This window comes from Histomonas meleagridis, assembly GCF_020186115.1.
Source record: "Histomonas meleagridis strain 2922-C6/04-10x chromosome Unknown contig_15, whole genome shotgun sequence".
NCBI classification, from domain to species: domain Eukaryota; phylum Parabasalia; order Tritrichomonadida; family Dientamoebidae; genus Histomonas; species Histomonas meleagridis.
Window position 1 is genome coordinate 368,010 of NW_027150778.1, and position 17,026 is coordinate 385,035.

Genomic DNA, 17,026 nt, shown 5'->3' on the forward strand with positions numbered 1-17,026 from the left:
CGACATTGTAATCGTTAAAGAAATACTATAAATAGAGTTGAGTGATGATGTAAATGTATTAGATTTGATATATGTAGTTGGCGTGAAAGAATTTGAAGAAGAAAATGTATTAGTAAATACGTATATATTTGATTCTGTGAATGTATTGGATAAAATAAATGTGCTATTTTGCAAAAATGTATTTGTATTTGTAAATGTGATGGAATGTGTGTACTGTTTAGATGATTCAAATGTATTACTTTGTGTATAAGTATTTGATTGAGAATATGTATTTGATTGCGAGAATGTGTTTGAATGAGAATATGTATTTGATTCTCTGAATGTAATCGATTGTGTATTAGTGTATGGTTGTGTATAAGTGCTTGATTGTGAATATGTGTTTGTTTGACCACATGTGTTACTTTGTGAATATGTATTTGATTGTGTATAAGTATTTGATTGACTAAATGTATTTAGATTGTGATATAGGTGATTATGTATTTGATTGTGAATAAGTATTTGATTGTGTATAAGTATTAGATTGCGAATATGTGTTTGATTGACTAAATGTGTTACTTTGTGAATAAGTATTTGATTGTGTATAAGTATTTGATTGACTAAATGTATTAGATTGTGTATAGGTGTTTGATTGTGAATATGTATTTGATTGTGAATATGTATTTGATTGTGAATAAGTATTTGATTGTGAATAAGTATTTGATTGTGAATATGTATTTGATTGAGAGTAGGTATTGGATTGTGTATAAGTATTTGATTGTGAATAAGTATTTGATTGACTAAATGTATTAGATTGTGAATATGTATTTGATTGTGTATATGTATTTGATTGTGAATAAGTATTTGATTGTGTATAAGTATTTGATTGTGAATAAGTATTTGATTGACTAAATGTATTAGATTGTGTATAGGTGTTTGATTGTGAATAAGTATTTGATTGTGTATAAGTATTTGATTGTGAATATGTATTTGATTGTGAATAAGTATTTGATTGTGAATAAGTATTTGATTGTGAATAAGTATTTGATTGTGAATAAGTGTTTGATTGACTAAATGTATTAGATTGTGAATATGTATTTGATTGTGAATATGTATTTGATTGTGAATAAGTATTTGATTGTGTATAAGTATTTGATTGACTAAATGTATTAGATTGTGTATAGGTGTTTGATTGTGTATAGGTGTTTGATTGTGAATAAGTATTTGATTGTGAATAAGTATTTGATTGTGTATAAGTATTTGATTGACTAAATGTATTAGATTGTGTATAGGTGTTTGATTGTGAATAAGTATTTGATTGTGAATATGTATTTGATTGCGAATATGTGTTTGATTGACTTAATGTGTTACTTTGTGAATATGTATTTGATTGTGAATATGTATTTGATTGTGAATAAGTATTTGATTGTGTATAAGTATTTGATTGACTAAATGTATTAGATTGTGTATAGGTGTTTGATTGTGTATAGGTGTTTGATTGTGAATAAGTATTTGATTGTGAATAAGTATTTGATTGTGTATAAGTATTTGATTGACTTAATGTATTAGATTGTGTATAGGTGTTTGATTGTGAATAAGTATTTGATTGTGTATAAGTATTTGATTGTGTATAAGTGTTTGATTGACTAAATGTGTTACTTTGTGAATAAGTATTAGATTGTGAATAAGTATTTGATTGCGAATATGTGTTTGATTGACTTAATGTGTTACTTTGTGAATATGTATTCGATTGTGTATAAGTATTTGATTGTGTATAAGTGTTTGATTGACTAAATGTGTTACTTTGTGAATATGTATTAGATTGTGAATAAGTATTTGATTGCGAATATGTGTTTGATTGACTTAATGTGTTACTTTGTGAATAAGTATTCGATTGTGTATAAGTATTTGATTGTGTATAAGTGTTTGATTGACTAAATGTGTTACTTTGTGAATATGTATTAGATTGTGAATAAGTATTCGATTGTGTATAAGTATTTGATTGTGTATAAGTGTTTGATTGACTAAATGTGTTACTTTGTGAATATGTATTAGATTGTGAATAAGTATTCGATTGTGTATAAGTATTTGATTGTGTATAAGTGTTTGATTGTGTATAAGTATTTGATTGTGTATAAGTGTTTGATTGACTAAATGTGTTACTTTGTGAATATGTATTAGATTGTGAATAAGTATTTGATTGTGTATAAGTATTTGATTGTGAATAAGTGTTTGATTGACTAAATGTGTTACTTTGTGAATAAGTATTTGATTGTGTATAAGTATTTGATTGTGTATAAGTGTTTGATTGACTAAATGTGTTACTTTGTGAATAAGTATTTGATTGTGTATAAGTATTTGATTGTGAATAAGTGTTTGATTGACTTAATGTGTTACTTTGTGAATAAGTATTTGATTGTGTATAAGTATTTGATTGTGAATAAGTGTTTGATTGACTAAATGTGTTACTTTGTGAATAAGTATTTGATTGTGTATAAGTATTTGATTGTGAATAAGTGTTTGATTGACTAAATGTGTTACTTTGTGAATATGTATTAGATTGTGAATAAGTATTTGATTGTGTATAAGTATTTGATTGTGAATAAGTGTTTGATTGACTTAATGTGTTACTTTGTGTATAAGTATTTGATTGTGTATAAGTATTTGATTGTGTATAAGTGTTTGATTGACTAAATGTGTTACTTTGTGAATAAGTATTCGATTGTGTATAAGTATTCGATTGTGAATAAGTGTTTGATTGACTAAATGTGTTACTTTGTGAATATGTATTAGATTGTGAATAAGTATTTGATTGTGTATAAGTATTTGATTGTGAATAAGTGTTTGATTGACTAAATGTGTTACTTTGTGGGTATGTGTTTGATTCTGAGAATGTATTTGATTGACTAAATGTGTTTGATTGCGAGAATGTATTTGACAGACTTAATGTATTTGATTGAGAAAATGTATTTGTAGTCTCACCTAGTAATTGTGCATGCATTATTTGATTCGTTTTGTAATTATCTTCATAAATTATTTTTGGTATTTCTGATTGGCTTAAGTTCAATTTATTATAGGTTTCTTTTTTCCTGCTAAGCGATGGACTTTGTAGTAATTTCAAAGCGCATGTAAAGAGGAAAAGGGAGAGCATATTCCTCTACTCCGCCGAAAGTTGAATTGCCCAGACTGTATTGAATTTAAAACAAACTTGTTTCTCAAAAAATACGTTAAGTATCTACAGATAACGACCAGACAAATCTACAAATTGACAAGAAATTCGCGAATTACAACGATAGAACGATAGGTCATTGGTCATCTCAAAACGTTGCTTTTAACAATGCCCAATTATATGGTAACAAAAAGGCAGAAAGGTATGATGGAAATTTTCCGTGGCAATACAGACGCCTAAGTAAATCGAGCATACTTTTTATTTAACTGATCAGCAACGACAGGATCGAATAGCATTCGCAAATTATCATCTTAATTCGAATACTGATTGGTCGTCTGTACTGATATCAAAAAGGGAAGCACCGAAATGTGAAAAGAAATATCGCGAAGATCCTTGATTTCAACAATGTATTCGTCAAAAGAAGTTATTTATTGACCATTCAGAGAGTGGATGGAGTGATGAGAGATCTGAAATGACTGAAGAAATACAAAAACGGATACATTTTTTAAAGTTTTATGAGATTTAAATGCGTACCACAGATCTGATTTAGTTAAAGGAAAAGCAGCAAATATTGAAATTGGCTTGACGTTTGTACCGGCAGATGAATGGCAGCCGCTGGAGTAACGATTTTTGGCATTTTAAAATCCCAAGCATGTTCAATGTTTGAACGAAAAATGGTATAGGAAAATTATTATAACATCGTTGATGCAATCTGTATACTTTTGTAATGTTGGTCTCAAAAGATAACAGAACAGGATATAATTAACTCTTGGAAAGATCTATAAAAATCAACTTTTATTAAATACTTTTCCCCTTATAAGAACCTCTTACCTTTGTATTAAGTATTTATTTTTCGGAAGTTGTTTTTTATTTAAAATTGAGTTTGAAATTTTTAATTTAATTATAACTTCAGCAAATTTCCAATAGAATGAAGATCTTTTCATCATAAAATATCAAGTATATGTGAAAAAAAAGTAAAAAAAAATGCAAACGATTTTTTCTTCCAATTTTTTTTACAAAAAATTGAGCTTTAAAGCAAAACAGAATTTTTTAAATTGTTATTATATCGAATAATGCAATTTAATTTCAAAAAATTATGATACATAAAAAGATATTTGAGTTTCAAAAATCGATAAAAAATGAACTCTGTCGGAGGTAATCCGAATTCTTCGCTAAGAATATTAAAATAAGGAGACATTTTTATTGATGAAATTAATCTCCAAATGTATGTTATTAATACCATGTTATTTCTTGAAGTTTTGATATGAAAAATATTTTTCATTATTTAAATGAAAATTATAAGAATATTCATATTTAGAATTATTAGGAAAGAAATGTGTTTTGTGTGACAAGTATAATATTCTTTCATTTATAGAAAAAGAAGGAATGCAATCTGATAAACTTATTCTTATTGCATCAATTGATAATTGGAATTTATTTATTTTCAATACCAATAAAATTTACAGATATTTCAAGTTTTTCTGGTAATAAAGAACTGCTTAATTACCTTATTAACCATAAATATATACAAAACAAAATGTTTGAAAAATTTGTTTAAATTTTATTAAAATGATTTTATATTTCAAAATAATATTTGGAAATTATTTAAATTATTTCAAACAGCACTTATGTTTGCATCAAAATAATGTTCAAATTCAATGTAATCGTTATTAATTCTTATTATTGGAATTGGTTATTTTGCATTATTACATTAATTGATTATGCAGAATTTTTTTCTTTAGTTAAATGTTTTAAACATTTACTTATGAATGGAGCAAAATTAGAAAATACAGGCAAATATGCAGTTGTAGGTGGGAATGAAGAAATCATTCATTTATGCGAACAAAATCATTCATCGTTTAAAGATGCATATGAAACAGCAATTGAATTCCATAGAAATGATATTTTTTATTATTTAAATTACTGTTGTAACAAAAAAAGCCACAAGTTTTGATATTTCATCATTTCGAATTATTTTTGCAATTTCATTCGGATTAACTCCTTCTTTAACATATTGCTTATGAAGTTCAAAATTATTCTCTTTAAGTTCTTCTGTTTGCTTGTTAATATTTTCTTTTTCTGGGAAATAATGCATAAAATATGTTTGGATAATTTTTGGTTCAATTATTTCGTCTTCAATCATTTTTTCAAGAAGATAATTTGATTCTTGACTATAAATTGCTAATAATAATTGTGTGAAAACGTTGATGATTTTTTAACTTGACTTTGTTTCAATTGTTTGTAAATACTTGAAACATAATTTTTCATAGCCACGTGATACGAAATATGAATAAGTAATTCTACAAATGATATGAAGAAAAGAATATTGAAATTCTAAACAAATGTAATTTAATGAAGATTCAACTAAATGAAATCATTGATCAATGTTATTTTCATTTAAATCAAATATAATTTTTTCTAGATCTTGTAATATTTGAAGATTTCCTTTGTAAGTTGTTGCATAACTTTGGCTTCCTCCCATACAAAGAAATTATGTGAATTCAAGGGTGGGAATACTTAATAATTTCATAATTTATCACGACAGTGGTGTTCATGCTTGATAGAAATTATTTGTTATATAAAATGAGTGAAAAGTGTTATTGCATTTATAAACATTTTTTTGAATCAGTTAACTATTAAAAAAAATAATTTTTTGTATATTTTCTTTATTGAAAGATCTCAAAAATTCATTAATAAAATGTTTTAATTGATGATTTTCTCAAGAAAGTGAAGTCAAAGTCTTTTCTATTTGGATTCCTAATGATTGAAACATTTCTGTATCCCCTTTATGTAACAATAACCTTAATGACACATCACTTGGCGTTGTGAACTTTGCATTTATGCTTACATAAAACAAAGTATCCATTGTTCTTATATACATTGTTAATGGATCTGGATGAAACCATTGTACTTCTTTATCTGCAAGTAATAACTGAATTGAGCCAAAGATACTCCAAACAGATATTCCGGCCGTATTAATTGTATATGAATCTAAATATTCATTCACATTTGTTTCTCGAATGATATTAAAATCACTTGCTTGTGCAAATGAATACATTTCAAGTGATTGGCTTTGTATAGGTTTCTTTGGATTTTGTCTAAATAATGTGTTACTACTTGTAGATACTGATGGATCACTTGAAATGCTGATCGGCGTGTTAACGGTCGAATTGATTAACGGTACGGGGTACCCCGAATATGCGCATTCCCATGGAAGTTGGTCCAAATCAATGAACTGATTTGTTAACATGACAACAAATACTTTTGTCATGTTGTTTTCGGTGGATTGAAGATCGTTATAAAGATCATTACCAGATATCCCAATCTGACTAAGTATTTCAATAATGGCTGGTGGAATATTATTAACATCAATAGCCCGAAAGAACTTAGGAAATGGAATCGGAGAGGGTGGAATATATGATGGCATAAGACCAATTCGAAAGGCTGGATGTTGAACTATTTCATCAAGAGTAATACGTTGGGTAACATCAACTGTTAACATTCGTCGGATTAAGTCTTGGACATCAGGGGAGAAGTTGAGCATCTGATAGACACCTCTCTTGACTTTATTAAGAAGATTTCTGATTGATGAATCATCAAATGGCAAATATCCCTATGTGTTAGATTTAATATACATGGGCCCCAAAAAATCACTTGGGGACCAAAAAAACATACTGCAAGCAAAGCATATAATATTACACCAAGACTCCAAATATCAGATACCCGTCCATCATAAGGTTGACCACGGATAATTTCAGGAGCAGCATAGTGAGGTGACCCACATGATGTTTCAGTTTGCATATTTTCTCTAACCCATCTTGCAAATCCAAAATCTGCAAGTTTAATTCGCTTGTTAGCATCAAGTAAAATATTTTCTGGCTTTAAGTCTCGATGACATATTCCCAAAGAATGAAGATAACCAACAGCTAAGACAATTTGTCTGAATAATTCCATTGCAACATCTTCTTGGAAGAAATGATTTGTTACAAGGTAATCAAAAAGTTCTCCTTGTTCTTCGTATTCAAGTATAATATATAGATGTCTTTTTGATTCTAAAACATCATATAATTTCATGATATTTGGATGTTGTACAAGCCTCATTAGTGCAACTTCGCGTTTCACTTTTAGCTGAAGTTCTTCATTTTCGAGGAAGAGACTTTTTGAAATAATTTTAATAGCAACTTGTTGTCCTGTTTCTTTGTGGAATGCTAATTTAACTTTTGATGTAATCCCTTCACCGAGAGTTTTAGAAAGAACGTATGGTCCAATTTCAGCTCGGAATGGTGGTGTTGCTAGATCGGCCTCCATATCTTTTAGCGTTTTTCAATGCTTTAACTGGTCATTCAAATTTAGAACGGTTTGGTGCGTTTAAAGAAGGGTGCCGGAATAAACCTCCAAAAATTGAATTATCATTTCATTGGTTGGTTAAGTAAAAGGTTCAAAATTTCACTTTTTCATAGGTTTATTAGTTTATCATTTGAAAACAGAAACAAGTGAAATATATGAATTTCTTTTAAAGTTCGCAGGATATTCACATATTCACAATGAAATGACCAACTCCCTGATCCATTTTCAATATTAATTGATCTAAATTCTGATGTTTTGAAGAAATGTTAAAAATTAATTTAATTAAATTAAGTTTTAGCATATCATTTTACTACATTTTAGAATTGATCATTAAAAAAAAAAAAAAAAAAACATAAAATTTTCAAGATAAAGTTCAAAGTTTTTTATTTTGGTAGGAATATAAAAATGCTTTCTACGTACTTACACCCATTTTCTCATTGAGGATTTTAATAATTTCTAAATTCTTTCCATTCTCTGCATAATAAAGTGCATCGTGAAACAAATTATAGAGATTCCAAAAACATATTTAAAACCGAAAATTGCTTAAATAAATTTTATATAAAATTAACAAACATCTTTTGCATTAATATCAATTTCTTCATGTTCAACCAATAATTTAACAATTTCAGTATAACTTTTTTGTACTGCAACAATTAGTGGTGTTCGAAGTCATTTAAATAATTATCAAACCATGTAAATAAATATTAAATTATGCAAAGAAATTTTAAATAAAATAAAAAAACATCAATTGTATTAACATTTATATCCTTATGTTCAATTAATAATTTAACAACTTCAGTGTAATTCCTATCAACTGCAATATGTAGTGATGTTAGAATCTTTCAAAATAATCATTAAATTATGTAAATAAATATCAAGTTATGTGAATAAATATTATATAATCAAATAAGATTCGAAATAAAATAAAAAAACATCAGCTGCATTAACATTTATATCTTTATGTTCAAGTAATAGTTTAACAATTTCAGCGTTGTTATTCTTAGTTGCAATTATTAGTGCAGTCTGAAATTATTAGAGCAATCACCAAATGATATAAGTAATTTATAAATTATCAAATAAGATTCGAAATGAAACAAAAATTCATCACCTGCATTTACATTCAGATCTTTTCGTTTTAAAAGTAATTTAATAACATCAATGAAATTGGAAGATGCTGCAACAACTAGAGCAGTACAAAAATTTAAAAAATTCCAAAAACTATTTTAATACATGCCATTATAAAATAAAAAACAAAATAAATCAAGTAAAAATTTAATGCATTAACATTAGTTCCTTCTTGTTTAAGTAATAATTTAACAGATTCAACACGATTATCTGATGCAGCGTTTAAAAGGGGTGTCCAAAATCATAGAAATAAAAATAAAATATATTTAACATATAGCGAATTTATAAAATAAACCTTAAAATTAAAAAATAAGTATTATGTGCATTAAGATCAATGCCTGGTTGTTTAAAAAGTAACTTCATAATATTAAGATGACCATTTTGAGCTGCAAAATAAAGTGGTGTTTTATTTAATTTTAATATAAATCATTAAATAATATGATTTAACTATAAATTTTTTTTAAAAATATCCATTGTATTAACATCAATATTTTCATATTTAAGTAATGATTTAACAATTCCATAATCACCAATTTGAGCAGCAGTTAATAAAGCATTATAAAACTCAAAGAAAAATTATTTACTAAATAGAAAAACAAAATCATTCAAGAAAACTATATATTAAAAATATTAATTTCACGTTTTGCATTTTTCATTCCCATATCAATTAAATAATCAAATAATTCAACATTTCCTGATTTCATTAAATAATGTATACAACTACTTTCATTATAATGTAATGTGTATTTAATTTTAAAATATTGAACAAAAAATATGTTTCCAGAAAATTTGGATTCATTTATTATTTCTTGATCAATTTGTAGTCCTTGTTCTTCTAAAAATGAAAAAATTTCAAAGTTATAACTTTGAATACATTTAGTACCTAATGATTGCAAATTTTTTTGATTTATTTTATCATAGAAATAATGGAAAAGTTCATTTCTATGAAATTCGATTGCTGTTTCTAATACGTTATCAAACGATGATTCATTTTGATTACATAAATGAACAATTTCAACATTTTCTCCAGCAATTGCATATTTTAATGTGGATTTAACATTTGCTCCATTAATTAATAAATATTTAAAACATTTAACAGAACCAAAAAATGCACAGAAATCAATTAACGAAACATTATTTTTGTTAATCATATCAAATCTTTCGTATATTGATGGTTTAATTTTTTGATTAAAATTGAAATTATTTTGTGATGAAATATTTTGTAATTCTTCTAAATTATCATTGCGAAGAATTTTTGCAATTTCATTTGGATTAATTGCTTCGTGGATTAATTGTTTATGAAGTTTCCAATCATCTTTTGACAACTCATTAATGTTAGAAATAAAGTCAGAAGGATAACTACTTTGTGGAAATTCTTTTAATGTATCCAAATATGCAAAATAACATATATCTTTATATTTAACTATACTTGGTTTAACTAAATTATGCTCAAGTAATTTTTCAAGAATGAAATTCGATTCTTGTGTTTTTGTTCTCATTAAATATTCGGTAAAAACATTTAATATTTCAACATTTTTCGTTTGTAGTTCTTTTAAAGAGTCAATAACAATATTTACGTTTGGTTTTGAAATATAAAATGAATAAAGTAATTTACTAATAAGTAAACTTGATGAATAAGGATATTTGGTATCGAATAATTCCATTATTGATGGAATTGTTTTTTGAATGTTTGTTTCATTTAAATTAAAAATTAGTTTTTCTATATTTTTTAAATTCAATCGAATTATTTCATTAGAAAAATGATTTTGACTTAATAGCAAAGTAGTTAACTGAACGAACATGTTAGTAAATTTGGTACCAATGGTTGTTTGCGAACTTTTTAATGGATCACCAATTAAGTTTAAAAATGATTTAATTTTTTCATAAAGAATTTGTATTTGATTCGAAGATAATTCAGTTTTCTCTAGGCTTTTAACACACTGAAGAAGTTCATCAAATTCTGGTGAATTTTCAAACTTTTCTATCTCCATTATTTTGACACAATAACTTTTCCTTATCTCAACGATTAAAATGGTCTCAAAAAAGGGGATTTAGGTGATATGACCAGACAACAACAGAAATGCAGATGGAACGCAAAAAGCTACCACGAAGAATTATCGAATATGACGGATACAGTCTATATGCAGGTCCTTGCAAAAAATGCCCAAAAAAAATAACACCATGGATACATCAATTTTGTTCCAAATTAGAAAATAATTGGTTTGTTACCATTTTTCTTGATTATGCTCTCGATTATTTCAACTACTATGGATTTCAAAAGTTTGTTCCAAATCTGCATTTTGCAAAATGCATGATTTGTGATACTCATGGAAAGGAATGGGAATATCTTACAGATGATGAAATTAAATCCATTCATGATCAGGCAAAACATTTGTATGGCCTCCTTCATTCGAGGTGGATTACTACTAGTCCAGGTCTTTCCATGATGAAAAGAAAATCTATAAAAAAGAAAAGATATGGAAAATGTCCCCGTGTGGCATGCAAAGGCACAGCTCTACTTCCAGTTGGGACTACGCACATTCCTAACAGACATTGTGCTAAGCTTTTTTGCCCACGATGTGCGGATATATATCAGCCACCAGAAGATCGACGTATCGACGGAGCTTACTTTGGAACAGAGTTCCCAGCAGTTTTCCTTCTCTCTTACCCTGAATATGACATGCGTGACCATTTCCATGTTTTCGAATTCCAAAAATTCGGATTTAAAATTCGCGATCCTCTTTTAACGAATGGACCGCATTCGAAAAATGATTATCGAAAAAACGAGGATGAATAGCATTATGAATATTATGAATAAATATGATTTAGAGTATTTTCATAAAATTTAAATTTTACATTTTTTTACAATAATAAAATGAGAGAAGAATATCACGATGATATCTTGGTTAAGTAACAAATATTATCCTATTTTTCATATGAATATATATAACAAATTAATAAAGAAATTTTCTTCATTTTTCAATTAAATTGGCAAACAAAATATTATATGATGAAAGTTATTTTTATTTTTCTCGAAACTTAAGTAGGATATAATATAAATATCTAATTGGGTTTATTTTTGTTATGATACTTTATTACATCACTTAAATTTTAAGTTAACAAAAAAATTAGATTCAGCTTCCAACAAATATTTTTATTATGAAACCTCTGATGTATTTACTAATAAATTTTCATGATCACCAACAAAAAAAAAAGCAAAGGATAAAAAATTAACCAAAAGACAAAAAATAAAATATTTTACATTTATTCCAATATTATTTATTTATTCACTCAAACAAAGCTAATTTTCTGTTGGCATATCGACCATACTAATTTTACCGAAGAATTCGATTCCGGACAAACAGAAGACGTTTTGCCCTCCCTTATTCGGCGCCTCCAAAATTATTCTTAGCTGTCTATAAGGCTTTGATCTTTTCTCCAAATTAAACACCTGTTCTGACCATTGTTTCAAGTCATTTCTACATCTTCTTGTGTCTATATTTTCCCACATTATACCATTCTCAGAGCCTTGTAATTCCAACAAAGTTGGAATCGAATTTCCATTACCAGTTTTAAACACATATTTATCAACACTCACTAACATATTCTTAAAATCAAACATTAGAAAAGGCGGTACTAAAGACTTACTTGATCTCCAAATAAAGTTATTACCCATAAACTGCGGGTTAATTAAATTATCGGGGTCAGCAGCAGTTTTAATTTTTACTTCTCCAATATGTATTGGATTTGTAGGGAACATTTTATATAAATAACCGAAGATTCCATTCCATTCTTTACCGGGAACATATAATGCCATGTCTTTATTCTTGGTAAAATTACCATAAAACTCAATCGTTTGTAACGCTAAGATATGGTTATCTTGCCAATTAGGTCCCGTCATTAAAATACGTAAAAACTTATACTCGGTGTTGTTATTAGTAAGATGCCATGTGTTGATTTTACCTTTTCCATGTAAAGATGAATCATTCTCTACTTGATGTAATGTTTCCCAATATTGTTCATCATTTGACCCTAATAAATTCCAACTTTTTAAATGCTGTTGATCTTCTCCTTCACTTAATGGTGATTGTAATGTATATGACTTAACAATAAATGGATGTTTTCGAAAGTCAAATTGTATCCACATACTTTTAATGGATGGTGATACATAACATTCATATGGATTGGATTGTGGATCAATTAATAAAGGTAAGTTATTCGTACCGGTGACCGTGATGATTTCAGAAGCAGGTTTCCCATAAAAGTTACTGATATAACGAAAGACTCCACTTTGACCACATTCATGACCAACGGAATCAATTTCACTTTCATTCGATGGACTTGAGATTAATGCACCTGTTAATGAACTCCGCATTTGATTTAAGTTCGCGCCTGGCTTAGAGATAATAGAACGAACTTGTTGACTACTCATTAAATCGGCATATTTGACCATAAATGGAATTAAACTGGAGCGAATATCATCATGCCGCTCAAAGAAATCAAAGAGCCAACGTGAAACTTCATCACTTGATTCATTAAGATGATCAGATTGTAAAACTTCTGAAATGATGTCCATGGGTAAAGTACTGAAAAGTGGATTTTTGTGAAACTTGTCAAAATTTTGTATGAGATGTTGAACATGTTTTGATGTGTCGAGTTTATACTTATAAAGCTCTTTGCAAAAAAATATGACGACGTCTTCATCAGCAAAATCATCGATGAGTTGAAGTGAAGCTTGTTCAAGTTGTGAAATCCCTAAATCCCATGAACAAAGAAGTAAAAATACTGCATTGTCTTGAAATATTCGAATAGGATCCCCCACAAGTGTGTTGACAACAAGGTGAAATGGACCTTTAGCTGTAACATTCGAGATAATTGAATATCGATTTGATTTCTTTGAATTAAGAAGACGATTACGTATTTTAGTGGAATGTTGTGACGCAAGAAATGAGTTAACTCGATATATAGAATTTAAATATTGAATTTCAAAATCAAGAAATAATTGATATTGGACATTGTTGAAATTGGAACTTTGCATAGGGTCAAAGATGATTGGTTGAATTTTTGTGTCTTCGTCATCATCAAAACAAAGAGATTCAAAATCATAACTTGGAAGTTCGGCTGTAAATTCAGGAGTATTGAATTTATCAACAGCATTATCACGTGTGTAGATATTGCAAAAACTAACAAGAATCATGCCAGGTTTGTTATATCGAACTGGATGCATGATTTCGAGAGATTCAATTTGATAATCTTTAAATTTTTCTTTAAGAGAATCAACAGTAACTGTGGGACTGGTGAAAAAAATAAAAATGGCTTTGCTAAATAATGATTTGATTTTTGATGGATCTTTATGATGTTTTAAAACATATCCATCTAAAATTAGTGCTTCCTCATCATTTATACATTTGGATGCGCTTGATCGTGTTGTAAACTCAATAAGCGCAATACCAGAAGAATATTCAAGTTCACCCCATTCTGGTCGAGATTCACAAATGTAAATCTGATTAAAAATTTTCATTCTAGATATTTCTCCGTATTTTCTGTAAAGATTAATTAGGTCTCTCATATCTGCATTTGTTGGAATATTGGAAACATACACTTGCTTCATTCAAATGTCAAACGAACGTTAACAAAATAAACGGTGTAAAAAATAATCAAGAAATTCAATATTAAGTTTACCAAGTTTTAAAAAATTTTTGCATAAAGTCAAAGGGCGATTGCACGTTTTTTTCAAGTGGAGATTTGGGACAATAATTTTAAAATCGATTTCAATTAATCAAAAAATTTTCAAATTAATTCACAAGAAAAAAACGAAAATAATATATATTATAAAACATTTAACAAAAACAAAATTGAAGTTGAATTCATTCGATTGCGAAACTATCGCAAAGGATGGCCAATGATAACTTTTCATCCATTTCTTCGTTTGATTCATATTCTGGGATTTCGATTGAGTTGAAACACGTATGCGAAACAGGCAATCTTTTTGACGGGTTTAAAGGGCTTAATTTAAAGAACCCTCCATATTTATCATAAGATTGGAACCCACCTATTGGAACATATGGGGAACCAGTGACGAACTTTAATAACTTTTGTAAATTTAATGTATTCCATTTACTAATTACATCGAAGAACATTTTCTTTAAGTTTTCTGATTCACATTTTGTATTTTGTTTCCAATCTTCGATATTAATTTTATCTTCTCCAGCGATTAATATATTTAATTCATTTGTATTAAATATTAAACATTCTGCTTTTGATATAATACAATGAAAACCATTTAAAAAGTGTTCGAGTTGTTGTTTAACATTTTTAATGAATATGAAATTAATGACTTCTTCGATATATTCATTTTTATTTTCATTTGTAACATCGATATTTGAACCATTTTCAACAACTTCGAATTCATTGATCGTGAAATTTAAATAAAGATCATCTGCTGAGTTTGTAGTTAACCATTTCATTGATTGATAAATCGATGAATCATAATCAATTAAATCATTTAACTCAACTTTTTTATTAAGGATTTGTTTTAATATTGCGTTTATAAAGTTTGTTCCGATAACTTGTTTTTGTAGTATTGAATAAGCTATGAATTGTCCAGCAAAATAAAAGTTATTAAATTCTTTGTTGTTTGGATTAATCATTAATTTTGTTCCTTCATTATTTGGTATGAATAATTCTTTTTTAAGTATTTCTTTCCATACATTATAAAACCAATCACGGCGAAGTCCTCCTGCATCAATACCTTCTTCGCCTAAATATTCGATATGAATTCGATTAAATAAATCTTCTTTCGGTGTGTTCTTAAAGAAGAGAAATGTATCATTAAAGATATCTTCACGTAATATATATGCATCAATAGTTTCATAATTTCTCTTCTTTGTGATATATTTTCGTTTTCTTTGGAAATTGAAATCTTCGATGAAAAGTAATATAAAGAAAAACCAGTTTTTAGATAGATGACTTTGAAGTAATGTTAATATTTCTTCTTTATGTTTGATGATAATGTTTTTGAATTCTTTATGTTCTTCAAATATTTTAATTGCTTCTTCTTTTGTATTTATTGTTCCGAAACTTTTATCATAATTTGGGAATATTTTATCTAAAAAGAATGAAATCATTTCTAATGTTAAGTTTGTATCAAAGCAAAGTTCGATTTTTTGTGTCCAATATTCAATATTCTTTTTAGGATTAAATGTTTCATAATATAATTTTAAGAAGTTGAGATAATCGCCCGATTTTTTGAATTCTTTTTCGATGAATTTTTCGATAAAATTACTAAGATTATTTATCATGAAATCATTTTGATCAAAATAATTCTTTAATTCTTTCATTTGATCAACATAATATTTATCTCTTAATAAATTAATCTTCATTGCAATAAGTAATTGATAATTATTTAAATATTGATAAGAATTATATGAATCTAATTTTAATAAATCACATTTGAAATCATGTGATAAAACACCAATTATATCTAAAAGATTTAATTCATATATAGTTGGGTTTGCAATATCCATGAAAATGTTCATGAAATATTTTCTTGAAAAATCGGTATGAACAAATGCACAAAATGTTAATGCGAGATTTTTATCCATATTTTGAACATATTGATTAAATATTTTTTCATTTGAAATACATTGTGCTAATGTGAAAAAGTTTATAATTTCTTCTGATACATCTTTAATTGGAACATTTCTTAAAAAATCATTGCTTGGTAAAGTAACTGCAATTTCTTTTATTTCATTTGTTAAATTCTTTGGGAGTTCTAATTCAGGAATTTCCTGATTTTCGTTACAAGAGGAACAACGTAAAACAAATCCATGGAAAGAATATTTGTTATAATATTTTATTTTATCAAAATATCGATTCCAAAACAAAGGAGATTCAAATGAATCAATTTTTTTGCAATCGAAATATTTATTTAATATCAATGAATTCTTGTTATAAGCAGTTATTAAGAAGTGAATCATATTGGTTGAAAGATGATTATATCTTTTGGAGATATATTTCAAAATTGATTCAACATATTGAAAATTCGAAACAAGAAAAGTATAATCAGCGTAATTTAATTTCTTATTATCTTGTAAATATGCAATTAATGAATCAACATCATTTGGTAATTGATAAGGAATTCCTATTTTCTCAATATATAAATAATCTTTTTCATTTAAATCAAGTGAAGGACATTTATCTAATAATATTTCAATTGGCTTCGTTGGTATTAATTCAAATTTCCGATAAAGTTTAATAAATTTATTAATACAAAATGTAAATTTGTTTAATAAATTTATTAAAAATGGTTCTAATAACTCAAATTGTGTTTTAGTGATCTCCTTAAATAATTGTTCGATTTCATCTTGAGTAAATGTGATTGAACATGATTGTGTTACTTTCGGATAT

At 27.1% G+C, this 17,026-nt stretch overlaps 2 protein-coding genes across 2 annotated transcripts; both read right to left on the minus strand.

Moving 5' to 3' along the window:
* Positions 1-5,864: 5,864 nt before the first annotated feature.
* GO595_001832 (CAMK family protein kinase) lies at positions 5,865-7,453 on the minus strand (the record flags this gene model as incomplete). Its single annotated transcript, XM_067914674.1, has 2 exons — positions 5,865-6,758; positions 6,869-7,453. The coding sequence occupies 2 exons, from the start codon at positions 7,451-7,453 to the stop codon at positions 5,865-5,867; spliced, it is 1,479 nt and encodes a 492-aa protein (XP_067778081.1).
* A 4,465-nt stretch (positions 7,454-11,918) lies between these two features.
* GO595_001833 (F5/8 type C domain containing protein) lies at positions 11,919-14,138 on the minus strand (the record flags this gene model as incomplete). The annotated part of the gene is made up of 1 exon (XM_067914675.1): positions 11,919-14,138. One exon carries the CDS (start codon positions 14,136-14,138, stop codon positions 11,919-11,921), a length of 2,220 nt encoding a protein of 739 aa, XP_067778082.1.
* Positions 14,139-17,026: the final 2,888 nt, after the last annotated feature.